The 15847-nt window shown below is 47.4% G+C and overlaps 1 protein-coding gene across 8 annotated transcripts in view; it reads left to right on the top strand.

Annotated features, from left to right (window-relative positions):
- WBP1L (WW domain binding protein 1 like) overlaps nucleotides 1-12919 on the top strand; it is a 59569-nt gene extending 46650 nt beyond the window's left edge. For all 8 annotated transcript variants that reach the window (XM_026069495.1, XM_026069492.1, XM_026069491.1 and 5 more), the window contains 2 exons: nucleotides 10195-10356; nucleotides 11811-12919. In XM_026069495.1, coding sequence (XP_025925280.1) covers nucleotides 10195-10356; nucleotides 11811-12547 — 899 coding nt within the window. In that variant the 3' untranslated portion in view covers nucleotides 12548-12919. The remainder of the gene's footprint in view (nucleotides 1-10194; nucleotides 10357-11810) is intronic.
- The last annotated feature ends 2928 nt before the right edge of the window (nucleotides 12920-15847 follow it).

The following is a 15847-nucleotide window of genomic DNA, read 5'->3' as shown; positions in this document are numbered from 1 at the left end:
AAAGGGAAAGCTGAAAGGATAGCAAAGTAAGAAATGCTGAATCTGAAAGGCAGACTTCTAGAGTAGTGTCTAACCTGAAGGTGTCTTCCTTTCCCAYGGAGGAACATAAAAGATTTTGAATATTGATGCTGATATGCTGTTATACTGCCAGGAACCTAGGCTGAGAAGACATCTGTGCTCCRGACACTTGGAAATATGGTATTCTGCACAATATCACCAGTCTCTAATGTGAGGGTTTAATTTCTTACCACACCTGTGGCATCTTGTAGCTTTTACGTAACTGTACTACCAAGTTAATCCCACTGCTGTGCCAACAGTTTTGCTTTCTCAAAGTAATGCGGGCATGGAAATGTATTGTACATACAGAAAGAGTGCCCAGTTAACGTGGATCCAGCGGCAGGCTTCATCCTTTAGTCTAGAGACTTGCTTTTACTTTTCAATGCAACCAGTGAAGCTTGGAGATTGTGACTGTAAATTAAACAAGACTTTAATAGGCTTCTTCAAGATGCACCATGAGTCAGAGTGTAGTGCCTGGCTGTGTAGATCCTMATGGCAGGATTTGAAYGTTGATGATGTTCTGTGRACCTTTTACAGCAGCTTTGTTTTCRGATGTCTTCAGGCAGTTCAAGAAATGATTCAGGACCGGCAGGGTAACTCTAGGGACCTCAGCAGGCTGAGAAGCAGGCGCGAGCACATTGCCTCCTTGGACTGTCTGGTTCAGATTGTAGCAGTCAGCTACGCTGGCCGGACAGATGGCTGGAGTTTGTTCAGGCTGTATGGGATGCATGGACAAAGCAGAGTGGGGAAGGTCAAGTCCTGTTTTGGATTTGTGTGGGTGGGAATGTACAGGAAGAGGCATGTATCCRAGGGCTTATATACTCTATGGCAAGCAGGAGCTAAATTCAGCAACAGCGTTGAGTACAGCTGCACACTGAAGCTGTTGCATGGTCGCCATATCTCTCCCATGTACATCTTGAGAGGCTTAATTGAATTGCATATAAACAATGCAGTCAGAACAATAGCTCCCTGCCACTTTACTGAAATGATTTAATTGTCTTTGCATTCTTTGTAAATTACAGACTTTTGTGTTTGACAGTGCCTGGCTGCATCATAAAACTTCTTGGAAGGAAAAAAAAAACCCAGACTTTATTACAGGGAAAGAGAGTATTTCAGGCTTCTTTCTAGGGCAAGGACACAAGTCACTTTGAGATCATGGAATAAATGTATTGATGGCACACACTGCTGAGTGGGTCCTTGGGGGGAATGGGTTGCTCTGAGATTCACATTCCTTCTGCATTTGAGGGCATCGTGTACCACACTGAGATGAGGAGAGTAATGCAAACATGAATTCTGGTCTTCTAGGCTTTCTGCAAATTCAGGCAAATGCCCATCATTGATTTACAACCTGTTAATGTTTCCAAAGCTTGCTTTGCCACTGCGAGTGTTARAAACTAGGATTCCTGGCATTTTTTTGGAAGGGGGCAGGGAAGCCTTTTAAATGAAAGGTCATATTCTAGTGCATGAGACCACGGTGGCAGAATTCATCTCTTGTCCCAGGAATTGTTGAATATCTTTGGTATGTACCTGTGGTGAAGCACTCTTAATATCTTCAAGGTGAACAGCAGTGATATAATATATGTAAATAGGCTTCATAAGAGCAGTGAAGTGACTGTGTGGAGAGCAACAGCCTTACACGTTTAGGAATAGATTAGTTCTTTAAAAGTTAATAATAACTTTTGGTTAATGAGCAGTTATATTAGCAACACCTTTTAAGTATGGCTTCATGCTTGTTCTACATTTTGATTTTAACCAGTGTATACATGTACTAAAGCAGCTTTTGAGAAGCTGCTGCTCCTCTTGACCTTCTCAGACCATCTGTACTATTGTGTGCCTGAAAACAAGCCTTCTTGCTAGTCCTGCTGAATTAAATCCTTTATTTACCGCTGCAGCTTAGTGGGGAGGAGCGGCAGAGAAGGGTGGCATTTGAAATGGAAAGGACAACTAGTCCGTCTTCCCTAGACGTGCCTTCTGAAATCTGATCCTGTCTTGTGGCCACTGGGAGGATTTCCCGTCAAAAGGATCTTGTTGCACTTTTAAGAGTTGGAGGGAAGTTTGTTTTTAGAAAATGGCTGATCTCAAAATTTCTAGACAGCAAGTAAATGGTGTGCAGTAATTATAAACCAGTCCTTGAGGGTAGGAGAGAATAGGATGCAAAATCAAGGTGGTATTTTGCTAAGGGGTGGAGTGGAGGAATGGAGAACATGATATGCCAAGCAGGTGGACAGCCTGTGTTTAAAATTAGATAACAGCTTGGTTCAGATTCTCCATCTCTTATTAAAAAACAACAAAAAAAAAATTAGTGCAGTGTTGCCAAATAATAAAACTATATAATGGTTTAATAATATAGCTGTATAAAGGTCTAATTAGTTCTTAGCTCAAGCTGTAGTTGGGTGTAGTAGCTCATATGAAAACATGGGAAAAAAAATCCAGTATGAATGAAGCAGTCTTTTTATTTTCTTGGAAGGGGATTTTAAAAAGCAAAAGTGTGTGTTGGGGGGAGGCTTTACTGTTGAATTTCCCCATATGGGGATGGGAGGACACRTATTTGGATGGTGGTTGAGCTGGTTGTGTTTTTTAGACTAACAAGTTCTTTGGGCTCCTCAGAGAGCTCACAGTGCCCAAGGGGGAAACCGTGGTCTTGGGAGAATGGCAGCAGCCACTGGATTTAGCTTACTAATGGTTTCTGCTCAGGTCCATTATGATGTGCTTGTGATTTGCTGGAGCTTTCTAATGTTGGCCTTTGTCCAGGCCTGACAGGTGTTTTATGGCTTAAATGTTCCAAAATATCACATTTCAAAATAGAGGAGAGAAGGTAATCGAGGAATGCAGTTATCGCTTTTTGCAGGTTAAGAACTGACGCTCAGAAGTTCTGGCTTTTGCCAAGTTTAAGCCTTTAACGTGAGCTGAGAATCAAATCCCCATCTTCTGACATCCATCCTTGTCTCCCGTGCCTGTTGAGGATGAGCATGAAATTAGACAATTCCCAAGGCTTTTAAAACAGCAAGCAAGGAGGCAGAAAATATTTTGTATGGTGTGGCTGGAAGAGTAGTGTGCCGTGCTTGGGCAATCGCCAAGCGTGGAAACAGACAGCTGTCATGGTGCATGGACGATCTCAGTGGAAGCCTTGCAGGGTATTTACGGTCCTGTGCAACAACGCAGAGTTGGTGATGAGCAACCGCTCAGGAAGACTTGCTTCTAGTCGTACCCTCAGTTTTGCTTCATTCTGGCAGCTTCTGTTGTTTTTTTTCTGGTTTACTCCTTAGCAGTGATATTGAGCCCTTCTGTCTCTGAGAGAAAAAAAAGATCTTGAGTACTTGGGCCCAGGAGAAGGGTTGTACAGGAAAAAAATGTTCTGTTTGCAGGCAGCGCAGATGATGTTCTTGCTGATTTTGTGCATTTTGCTAATCTTCTGCACGCTTCCCCTTGGAATCTCTAGACAGCTCTTTTCCCCAAAAAGCCTGCTGCCAGAAAATTTTGGCAGGGATCAGCTTAGTTGCTAAAACTCTCCAGCAACTGCTGTAACACGTACATGTTCCAGGTCAGCTTTATAATAGGAATTCGTTTCCAAGACTTTGCTGCAGTCTCCAAAGCTCCCAGTCAACACATTAGTCCCATCTTTTCTTCCTCACCCCGTGTTATCTTATCCTTCAGTGCAACCATGTCCTTTTTCTGAGAGCGATTTGCCCTGTTCCTTGCCTCTCTTGCARCCTCCTACCTGGTTATATTCACTTTCTCTTTCTCGGGTGTCTCAGGCTCTTCACCTTTGGCTACTCTGTTATCCCTCAGCTGGTGCTTCAGAGAGATGCTGCCACTGCAAAGTCTAGCTGAAAAAGTATGGCAGATGAAACAAATGTCACAAATATGCAGAAAACCATGATAAATAGGACCAGAGGAGAARTTACTTCCTTATTTTCATGTACTTTTTGTAGCCTAATCTAGATGGCAGAATCATCTTAGCCCATTTTTAATGTGKCTTGGTAAAATTCATAAATCCAAAGAAGGAGAAGGCCAGCTCTCTTGGCACCTAGTCTTACTGTGCAGATCCTGACTCTTGCCCAGTCTGGCCTACTTCCATCTGCTGTGTGTTAAACATGCAGGAAAGGCAAGAGAGCTTACTCTTGCCATCTCATCCCCTGCCTTCTGTACCTCCGACCCAGCTCCTCGCTTAATATCCAGGYCTATCAATGTAGGCTGTTCTCCAGATTGTGTTCCCAAATGTCCTGGAGGTGTCCTCAAGCTGGATGCCCCCCTCCAACCTGTGCTAGGCCAATATTCAATGTGCATTTTACCAACATAGATACCTTGAGGGGGGTAGGTCTCTTCAGTTGGAGTTGACAGGGCTCTCTCAAGTCTCTTCTGGAGCACAAGAACAATTACTTTTAGAGGYGCTCTCCCCAGGAGAGGCATTAAAAACAGTGTCTGCTGATCTACTGCCTCAAGTTGACTCTTGCTGCAAGATGAGCAAAGAATTTTTCTGAAATGTATCTTTTTCCATCTTATCTCCAGACAGCATGTGTACCATCTGTACTGACCACTATCGTGAAAACTGGAAACCAGCTGCAGTTGTCTGTCTCCTCTTGTCAGAGTCAGCAATCCAGGAGCAAGTGAGAAAGAGCTGGAGATGTCATCTTCAGCCTTTTCTCACCATTTTACTCTACAAATATTTGTAACCTTTTCCTGCAGTGTAGTCAGGCTGGGGCTGCAGTTTCACTGACTCTTAAAGTGACATAAACTGTCTCTGAAAGTCCCAGTCTTACTCTTCCTGCTATTCTGTTTCAACCTGGTTCAGCTCCCTAAAACCAGTTCAAAGCACAGTGATGCATGGTTTGGTACTGGCACAAGGAGAGATGGAGGAGGCCACATGGGGTTTGGAAGAGGCAGGAGCAGGAGAGGACCACATAATTTGACAGCATTTCTTTCTTAAAGCATTCATAGGCCCATGGCCTGGATCCTTCATCTCACTTTCTTGAGCAGTAGCATCGACTCGTGCAGGCTCATGGCTGAAATGGCAGGATACGATGCAGTCTGTGCCCAAGGACGCTTTATAAAACCCAAGAGCATCCAGGCTGTGGTGCCGATGAAAGCTACCTCCTGGTTTTGATGATAGTGTTGGCCCTGCAAAAGACAGTTTTTCCCAGCCATCACTGACTACGATGCCACCATTWGGGAGACAGCTTTTTAGTCAATGAAATTGTCCCACTTCTCCTTCTGTTTAGAACCAGCTCTCGTGAAGCCAAAGCTATTACCCAGATGCTTGTCAGGCAGACACAAAAACACTTTGCAGTATATCTTGGCTTGCTTTGAGGGGACTTCCTGCCAGTAGAGCAATGGCATTTGCCCAAGTTTACCGTGAACTTGAGGGCAGATTTCTCTGTTCCTACCCTTGGAACRCTGCAGAAAACATGTTTTCCATTTTGCACAGGATAAAAGGAGCTTCCCTCAATGGGACTGCTGATGGCAACATCCCAGGCAGCAAACAYTGCACTTTGGCCTTCTCATCATCAGACACAAAATTGCCCCCGCTCCCCTTTTCATGGGGGCATGTCCTTCAACTAGGGAATGCTCTGGGGTTTTTTGGTTATTCTGAAGTCTGTGCAAAACTATGGTYGGTGCCCCAGAAAGCTTTTCTTGAAGCTTAAAGTTAGCCTGGCATATTCTTTCGTGGCTGGTAGAAATGTCTCCAGTGAGTGACCCTTGGACAGGGCTCCTCTTCCCCAGGAAGCTGTGAACTTTGCAGCCTTCCCGTTCGCAGATGCTTTCTTTATGAGCGAGAGGAGATGGCTCTTGTGGGAGGCAATTCTGTTCCCAGGTCTCTTGCAACTTGGCGTTCGTGCAGAGGTTACTGCTTACGTCTGAGCCTGCCTGCTGCTGGGCAGCAGGTTAGTGGTGGTTTTTGTTGTTTTTTTTTTTCTTTTTTTTTTCTTTTTGCGAGAGCTTTTGATAGTCTGGCAGGGAAATCTCTTGGCAAAACTCGGCTCTTTGACTGTGTCTGATACAGTAAACATTCCTTGGTTGCATCATTATCAACCCATTGGCATCACCAGTGAATTTGACATAAAATGTAGCAGTGTTTCTCAGAACTCGGCCTTTTTTGGCCTGGGGAGTGTTTCAACTTCTGACTCTTCCATAAACCAAGAAAGAGCCTGAAACCGCCTTTAAATCTGACAGTYTCCTGGTGCATGTTTAACTCTGTGAACTGGCGTGTTGCTTCTCTTGGTGCTGTCCATCAGTGGTTCTTTTTCCAAAGAYTGTGTTTGCTCTCCGCCTGTCATGCTGCCCCTCGAATTACAGCCAGCTTTCGTTCCCAGTGGTCAGTGCCAGGTTGGCGGTGGGAAATGTCCGATGGGGCATTTCTCTCAAATCCAACATAATTAACGGCAGACGTGGCTCAGGGAGCCCCGTGCCTCCCAGCCTTCTCTCCCGCTTCCGTTGGCTGCAGCGGTAGCTCAGCAAAGTGCAACAGAAAACCAGCCCGTGTCCATATGGGAAGGAGGCACGTGCTGAAGAGCTCTGGGAAGGKTTTTAGGAACAGCAAAGGCAAAGAAAAGCCCCGTTTTACTTGGCTTCGAGAGGCCCCTTCATGCCAAGCTTCTGTTGCCTTTGAACGTCTCATCCATTTCCAGCGCGAGGCAGAGCTGGTACCTGCTTTTGCCCCGAACCAGGTGTTAGCTTTTACCGCCAGTGCGTTCGGCCTCTGCGTTTCCTGTCCGCCGCATAGTGTTGTTTCTGGATGAGTYTGAAATTCCCCTCCTTCCCCTCCTGCCAAAAGAGCTGCTCTGTGCCGGGGCCAGGGCTCTGCTCCGCTTACTGCCCTGCCGCTAGCTCGAAGCCAGGCCTGGCCAGGTGTGCAAACGCATGGCTCAGCCCCGGGCATCTTCGCTCTTCCCCCCATACTTTTAGACATAATAWTTACAGTTGCACTTGGCCTTGTGTCCATAGCTTTATTCCAAATAAATGACTGTACTATATACGCGCTAAGCTTTTACAGTTTTTCTGTCCTGCAGCCAGAACTGCAGCCGTGCCCAGACTCCTGGCTGGGGCACRTTACTGAGCCTTTTATGGAGGCCCTCGACACGCGGCGGCGTGGCCCTYGCTCCGGCCTCGCAGCCAGCCCTGCGCCCGCTCCGTCTGGCAGGGCCGGCACGCGTTGGGCCGGCAGCCCTTCGCCCGCCCCGGCGCACGTGGGTGCCCCATCCCGCGGCTTCCTCGGCACCCTGCGTGGGGGTGGCGCGACAAGGAGGGGCCAAAGGCTGCGATATGGCTCTGGCAGGCTGTGGGCTCCACGCTGCTGACTGCTGCGACCGTCTGGGCAGCTCCTGGGGCTTGTGCCGCGTCGGGAGCTGGGTAATTCCTAGAAGCTCTAGGAGCGGGYGGTGGGTAAAGAAAGCGGGCAGTAACGTGGTGCTGGTGGGTTCTCGTTCTGGAAATTCTCATGAAAAACACCAGGTCTCGTCCGCTTGCGGCTGCGAGCGTGCACAGCCCCTTTGCATGAGAACGGAGGCGTTGTTCCTGGCACCGCGGCCGCAGAGCGAGCCAGCAAATTATGGTCTGTTTACTTAAAATGCCACCTGTGGTTTTGGTAGGATCCAGCATTAATTTATTATCCTCAAATGTTGTATGTTGTTACTGCCTGTTGTTTACAGAGTTGCCGCACATTTTCCCAGGAATGGCTGAGCTTGCTGTGACCCCTGCTCTGAGCTTGTGTATCGTTTTGTCTGCAAAGCACTTTGGGATTGCTTTGCAATGAGCAGGGAAGATTTATAAAGAAATACTTTTTAAGTCTTCTGTACGCAGGCTTGGGTGGGAGCAGTTGTTCCCTGCAGAAAAATTCGGCTGCTGCAGCTGAGATTGCTTAACAGTGGCAGTTCTCCAGGACGTCTTAACTAACTAAGTTCTGCTTGCTACCATTACATCTAGGGCCTTTGGGAAAGGACATGATAAAATATGTTAAAAAGCATCTGTTTTCATAACTGTAGTTAAAAACCCTGGAATAGCTGGGTGTAATTTTCCATTGTTTTTTAGTTCATGGTCATGGATTGCTCTTTGGCAATAAGAAGTACTGAAAGATGAACTGCAGGCCTGCTTCAGTGCACGGTCGAGTGCTGGGTTTTGAGAAGTTTGTTCTTGCTTCCGCAGCTTGCAAGAGCTGAGGAACCTTCTCTTAGCAAGGAATAAAATCTATCAGTGGGAGTCTCCAAACAGTGGGACAGTGATTGCAAATATATGGCTTTAGAGGGAAGAGCTGACTGGATTGATCCCTACAGTTTAGATAAATAGTCTCTTCTAGGAACAGGCGGTGTTTGGAGGGAGGTAGGTGCTTTGRTAGGTTCTTGGCTCAGTTTGAAGGAGGTGAAGAGAGCATCTCAAGCACTTCTTCCTTCACTTCCCAAGAGCATCTCAAGAGCTTCTTCCTTTGCTTCCCTGGAGCAAAGATCAAGTGCTTTCTTCTGCCCTTCGCAGCTAGCCAAGCAGGCTAGCCAGGAAAACTGCGCAGGACCCCCGGTTCCAGTGTAACCACAGGAACCTGAAATGCCAAGCAAAAAATGGAGCCTGCAACTCCTTCATTTGATAGCAGGTTCTGATAAATTTGAGCGTAAGGCGAAATCCAGGCCATTAGGGAAGTTGGTTGCACAACACGAGGGAGAGCTGGTGCTTCAGTTTGCTCTGCCAAAATACACGGAGAATTTGGGTTACGACATGGGGAGGTGCAAGTGGCTGTTCAAAACACTCGGAGGCCCAACACAGCGTATCCGGTTCACCTACAAACAGCGCAGTGCAGGGCTCAGCGGTTAGTGATATGGGTCGATTGCACTTTGTCCTAAATCAGAGCATATTCCTCTCATTCTTGAAATTCCTAAACTATTCACCTTTCCCCACCCAGCTCTCAGCAGAGAAAAATGCTCCAACTCAGGAGATGTCAAGGTATTGGAAAGTTGGAACTTGAGGTTTTTACTAGGAAAAAAAGAGCAGTTTTATATCACAGTGTAGAATGACCATGTTGAAAATGAGCTTTAGCACTGAGACATAGTAGGAGTTTTTTATTTTGGACATTTGGGAGTAACAAAGGATGGCATAGGCCTGACTAAAAGAAAAGCTGTGTTGTGATCTCTGCTGAGGAATAGTTGCTAGGCCATACGTGTTTATAAAGGGGGAACTATCCTGTTATTTTTTAGCTGCAAAAATTAAGTTTTAAAAAGATTGGCATTTTAAATGCATCTGAGCCCGATAGAGCTGTGGGCTGTAATTGCATGAGATAAAATCCTACTCTGGAGTGAATGCCATGGCTCTTCAAAATATCTCTCTGAAGTGTTTTTCTAATGCATGCAAGTGTGAGGAGAGATTTAAGGAAAAGAGGCGTTGTTTGACGTGTCAGAGGGAGTGGATAAAATTGAGGAAGCAATCATTTTAAATTCCCTTCTAAGGAGCATTGTACCTACTGCAACAGGGCACAGAAACCAGCCGTGATGACCACAAACAGCAGAAGTTGGGTTTCTTGAGAATTTTGGAGTGGGGGGGATGGGTTAATGTAATTTTGGATAATTTAAGACATTGGATACAAAAATAAGTTTAAAAAATATTTTGAGACATTTATGTAAAAGGAGTATGCTTTTGTTAAATGTAACAATGAAGGAATTGGGCTAGAAATTAAAGAGCAGTGCAAACAAAAGCAGAACGTAGTGCTTGGGGTTTTTCTCTTCTTCTGTGGTCAAACTGCAGAGCGCCTTTTGTGCCCAATCGAAATGGCTGGGGGAGTCAAGTTCAGTGCCCTTCACAGTTCTGCTCTGATTTTTGGCTAGAAAATGCTGTAACCGAGGGATGGGATGGATGGTGCTGGGAGAGCTTAGTCCTGTCGCCATATTATTTTGTTCTCCTCTAGAGTGATCGCTATCAAGTGTGCTCTATGTTGTACCAAAGAACGTATAAAATGTCCTGGTCCCACCTAGGCTCCCCACGTAGCGGTGCCCCATGCAGATTTGTCTCTGTTGACGCCTGGYGCGGCACGCACCTCTGGAGCAGCGCGGGGTTTGGAGCCGGGCTTTCTGCAGATCGCCCCCGGCGCGTCCGTGGGGTTTCCTGGGGGAGGACGCAGCTCTTGCGCTGCAGCTAACGTTGCTCTCCCCGGCGTGTCCGCAGGGTTCTGGCTGGTGTGGACCATCATCATCATTCTGAGCTGCTGCTGCGTCTGCCATCACCGGCGCACCAAGCATCGTCTCCAGGCCCAGCAGCGGCAGCATGAGATCAACCTGATCGCTTACCGGGAAGCCCATAACTATTCAGCCCTGCCATTTTATTTCCGTACGTACCTCGCACAGCTTCTCCCGGAGGACATGGGGTGCAGGGCAGCCTCTCACAGAGCAGCGAGTTTCCCATGCTGGGTGGAGGTGGGAAGCAGTGGTTGGGCTCAGCAAGAGGCAGGGGCGGTTCAGCTGCCTAGCCTGTGGCTCATGGAGAGGAGCTGGTAAATCCCAGCTGCTGGAAACGTTTGGGCCCTCTTGACTCCAAAATTGAACTGCACCAGCTACAACACCTTCACAGCATCTTCGCAGCCACCGTTACATGGCTGTGTGTGTGCAGTGATTACCTGGGAATGTTTTTAAAACGCCTCGTTCAGGACTTCATGGACACTCCTCCTTTCCAGCCTGCACTTGCAGCTGGCGGGACTGAGATGTGGGGAAGTGGTTTCACGAAATTTGGTCGCACAGGCTGGGTGGGAGTGGTGGCCCAGCTGGACCAGGCTGGCTCCCACCCTGTGCTGCAGCTCCCAGGCCACAGTGGTTCTGGTGAGCAGCCTTAGGACATCGCACGAAGGAGCTGTTCTCCGTCGCTTAGGGGAAGCACAGCTGACTTGTGCTCTCCTTCAGTGCCCCGCTGCGCTGTGCTGGAGCAGTGAATTGCAGCCTTTTGACTGGAGGTGCCACAATTAAGTTTCCTGCAACAGGCTGTTGAGCTGCATGTATGAACTTGCTTCTCTCATTAAAGTCTTGCAGCTGCCCCGGAGATAACACCCAGCCGCTCTTTCCTCTCCAGCCCCAGAGATGCACGACTACGCCTGGAAAACTGCAGTGCTATCTCTAAACGTTTCCGTTATTTGCTGATTAAATCCATTTTGCCTATATAGAATATTTTGCTGCCTCTTAAGAAATAAATAAAATCTTTCTTAGACTGAGGGGCTCTAACCACAATAAACCAAATTCTCCTGCCGCTACTGCCAGTTTATTCTGACCACACCAGAACAACTGAATCCAGCACTAAAACAACTACCAAAGAGCCAGGATCTTAAGTTTCTTGTGTCTTTTTGTATTTACACAAAACTTTGTGAGAGGAAACCTTTGCTCTTGGAAGCGGAAACTCCTCTGAGCGGCTGGCAAGTTTTGTCGGGGGCTCCAGGCGGTTCCCTGCAGCCAGTGCCGGCTGTCCCGTGGTGTGTTTTGTAGGGCCACGATGAGGTTCGGGGAGGTGGGGAGGATCGCCTGGCAGCCCTAAGCGTAGCCCTGGGAGCCGGATCCAGCTGCCGTTGCCAGCCGTGTCCGTCTCCTGCGACTGTGCCCTTCTGTGCCTCGATTCTTGCTTCCCTGAAACATGAACTGTCTTGTTTGGGCTGAATTTTGGCAGCACTTGTAAAGTGTGTTGAGCTGTTCAGCGGGAAGGTGCTGTGGGTGACAAATGATATATTGACCTATGTTAATGACAAGTTTCCTGAGATAAGCTGTTTGTGCAATAACTTCTCCTCCCTACCTCACGTTTTGTAGGATTTTTGCCAAATTATTTACTACCTCCCTACGAGGAAGTGGTGAACCGCCCACCAACCCCTCCGCCACCATATAGTGCCTTACATCAGCAGTGCATCCCGGCCGGCAGCAGCAGCACGGTCCCGGATACGCCACGAAACCTGCAGCCAGCGCAGAGCAGCTCGTCAGCACCCGGCAACAATAACGGCAGCGTTGAGAGCGCCGGCTCCCCCAGCCTCGGCGACCCCGAGCCCTCCGCCGCGCTGGTCGAACGAGCGGTTGCCAAAATGCAAAGCGTTGAGCCCGGTGGTACCAGCACAGGAGCCGAATTAGAGGAGAGGGCCGGTCCCGAGAAGGATGCGGAGTGCAAGGAGGAACTGCTGAAAGATTACAGCTCTGAGAGCTTAGAGCAGAGCAGCGCCATTCCCGACGCCAAGGACAAGACGCCGGGCAGGCAGCGCCGTTTCACCGGCGACTCGGGCATCGAAGTCTGCGTTTGCAACCGGGGCCATCATGACGACGACCTCAAGGAGTTCGATGGGCTCATCGATGATGCTTTGGATGGGCCCCTGGACTTCTGCGACAGCTGCAGCGGCCGCCCTCACGGGGACGAGGAGGAAGGGCTTTTTAGCGCCCCAGAAGAGCAGCACTGCGAACACAGCCACCACCACCTGCCCCGGCAGCCAGTGTGTGTACTCTTGAACACAATAAATGAGCAGGACTCTCCAAACTCTCGTACCAATAACTCCCCCAGCTAAGGTGGCAGAGTGGAAGTGAAAATCTGTGGAAAAGCAAACAAATAAAAGTGAAATGAGAGGATTAAAACTTTAAGAGGAGGAAAAGGTGATGCAACTTCTTTTTTTTTTTTTTGCTTTCTTTCTTTCCTCCCCCTCCAATATAAATCGGGGACTGACCCCCGAAGGCCCGGCTTGCGGGAGACGGGTCGCTTTAGGTTTTGTTAATTGTGTCCCTCCTGCTCCACAAGGCAGGGACTAATGTTTCTCAATGAGACCTTCTGACAAATGGGACTTCCCCAATGGTGATTTTGGTGATGGTTATTATCAGTTTGTTGGTTTTAGTTTTCCAAAACACTGCTTTATCTCACAATCAATAAAGCTCAGCAAATCTCACCCTGGGAGGATACGAAATCACAGAATCACAGAATGGTTGAGGTTGGAAGGGACCTCTGGAGATCTAGTCCAACCCCCCTGCTCAAGCAGGGTTACCTAGAGCACATTGCACAGGATCGTGTCCAGGCGGGTTTTGAATATCCCCAGAGAAGGAGACTCCACAACCTCTCTGGGCAACCTGTGCCAGTGCTCTGTCACCCTCACAGGGAAGAAGTTTTTCATGTTCAGATGGAAGTCACCATAAGGCTTCAACCTCCAGGTGTCTTCCCAGAAGCAAGCAGCTTCTTGACAGTGCCGGCAGTCAGTAGCCCAAGAGTTCTGGTTTGATTTAGTGCTCTTGAGGCATTGTGGGTTTCTTTTTATTTTAACTTTTGTTGTTGTTAAATTTTCCCAAAGCTGATGAATAACTGAACACATCAGCCCTATAATCTCTGGTGCTTCAGTGTTTAAGACAGCAGGTAGGAAGTTTCCCACTTGAAGCTGGTAACTGAAGGACCAGTTTCTTCCAGAAGGAGCGTTAGTCTGTTTCGAGCAGTTTGGAAGGAGAGGGTTTGCAGAAATTTGCCTTTACGTGTAATTTTTAAAGACAAGTGTATTTCTTCAATGCCTCCAAGAGCACAGTTAGAGGTAGAATCCGGGCAGCTGGGCTGCCTTCCAAGTACTGTGGTCTCCGAATGACCTTTTCCCGGTGTGCTGCAAAAGGGCTTGGCTTTATTTTTTTCCTTTTTTTGCACCCCGAGAGCAGCACACTCGAGTTACGATGACAAAAAAAAGAACAGGGCTCTCTCTGGCCAGCGTGCCTTCAAGCTTCAGCGATGCATGTTGAACAAATGGAGACGAGAGCTCCGTCCGTTGCGAAGGGATGACTTACCGTGTAGATGTGGAAGACCTGTGCAGTATTTTTTTTTTTTCTTTTGATCCAAAAGTTTGGTGCGGTTAAATGTTGACCACTTAGAAGAAATGAATGTCTGTTTTCTTTTTCTTTTTTTCTTTTTTTTTTATGGTGGCAACTGGCTACTGTATAATGTCTGTGAGCGTGTGTGTGTGTGACTGCAATCCATGCATGCGAGTCCTACTGGTAATATGAAAACCTGCTGTAAGACTGCAAGAAAATTTACTGTAGCTTTGCTTTAATAAACGGTAGAGATTTTGTTAGTAATAACACGAAGGAAAAAAACACAACAAAATATGAAGAGCTGAAACTAACATTCCCTGAAGTGCTCGTGTGGAAGAGAGCATGATTCAGACTATATATCTTGTTCTTGGGTTTTCTCCCCTATCCCTTTTATAATTATGGTCATCCAGATCATTACTGTCATGGGGAAAAAAAATTGAAAACTGAACTCAGACGTACTCRGATTTGATTGATTGAAAACCAAAATCAGTTTTAAATAAGTTGGAAACCAAAATATAATGCCTTTTCTGATAACTTGCCTGTGTGCATGTGTGTCATTTTGTGAGCTAAGAACATGATYTGTCCTTGGTTGGTTTCTTCTGGTTTGTTTGTCTTTTGGTTTTTCTGTTTGTTTTAACTGGAGGTATGTAGCACTGTCCTGGATACAGATGATAGAACGAAATAAGTGGTGTTTATTTCAGTACTTCAGCCACATGTTTGAAGAGAGCACTTCTAACTCGCAAATCTTAACAGGGCAACTGGAAGGAGAATCTCGCTTCTTTGCCCTTCAGAGCCTTTGCCTCCCGTCAAAGCAGCGGGTCAAGATGTGCTCTTTAGAAACAGAACTTCACTTTGTATATTAGGATGCCCTTAATGATTTAAGGCTTTGATTTGGATTCAGGAGATTTCATTCCTAGACGTGTTACGTGCGAGTGATGGTAGAATAGCCTGTACGGCGCTGCTTACTCCAAGAGATGGGCTGGATTTGTGTGTGGTGCGGCCCCACTGCTAAGTGACTGGAAGCAGGGACTGGTCGTTTACTGCTGTTTAAAAAAAACCAAAAAAACAAAAAAACAAAACTTGTTTCATGTTCTCCACCATGAGAATTATCAGCTGCTGTGTTCACTGATCACTTTTTCTTTTGAGAAGAGAATTAAAGATCTTCGGTGCCACCCCGAAAAATTCTGTACGTATTGTCATTCCTTTTTGTTTCTCGCATGACAGAGGAAGCTAAAAAAGGCCAGCGGTCCTTAGGGAGGAGGGTTTTACTGCTGTAAATCCTGGGGACGGCCTCRCCTCCTGCCAGTGTGAGACCTTCTGCCAACACTGCAGTGATTAAAAGACAAAAACCTCCCTGTTACCTTCCCTGCCTTTCCAGTTAAGGGCAGAGGAACTTCCCCACTTCCCCCTGGACGTTGAGGTACTACCAGCAGGAAAGTAAGGTGAGTTGATGTTTCCAATCATAACATGTCAGGAACGAGCAGTGGTGGGGCTGTTTTGCTACTCCTCAAGGTTTTTCAGGTTTTTTAGATACCATAAAGAGACAAAAAAGAGCACAAACCACATCTCATTTTTTTGCTATGCTCCTCCTGCTCTCGCGGGGGGAAGCTCATGTGTGCTGAGGAGCCTAGCTCAGCCTTGCAGGCTGGTRGACCTCCTGGGCCGGGGCCACCTGGCCTGGCAAGGAGGAGTGGGGCAGGGCAAGGGACGGGGCTGATGCCCTCTGCAGCCCCGCTCCATGTCTCCAGGGGGAAAAATTCGGGCAGGCCAAAGACTCCAAAAGCTCCAGCTTTGGCTCTTAATTCGCCAAGCGCTGTTGTTCTCTCACTGCAGAACGAGATCCTCGAGCGTGTGCCCATGTGGAAAGCCGGCATTGCCCAAAGATAGCTCCTCTCTGAACAARAGCCGTGGGCGTAACGTGCGGGAAGTGTGAGGACGGGCGCAGGTGCAGAGTGTTTCCATGTGGCCGTCTATAATACTGGGGCACAAAAAAAGCCTGTTTCCCGCTATATATAGCGTGCGAGTGTTTTATA

Source organism: Apteryx rowi, unplaced genomic scaffold (assembly GCF_003343035.1).
Source record: "Apteryx rowi isolate R43461 unplaced genomic scaffold, aptRow1 scaffold_3, whole genome shotgun sequence".
In the NCBI taxonomy this organism is placed as follows: Eukaryota; Metazoa; Chordata; class Aves; order Apterygiformes; family Apterygidae; genus Apteryx; species Apteryx rowi.
This window is presented reverse-complemented; position numbering and strand designations above follow the sequence as displayed.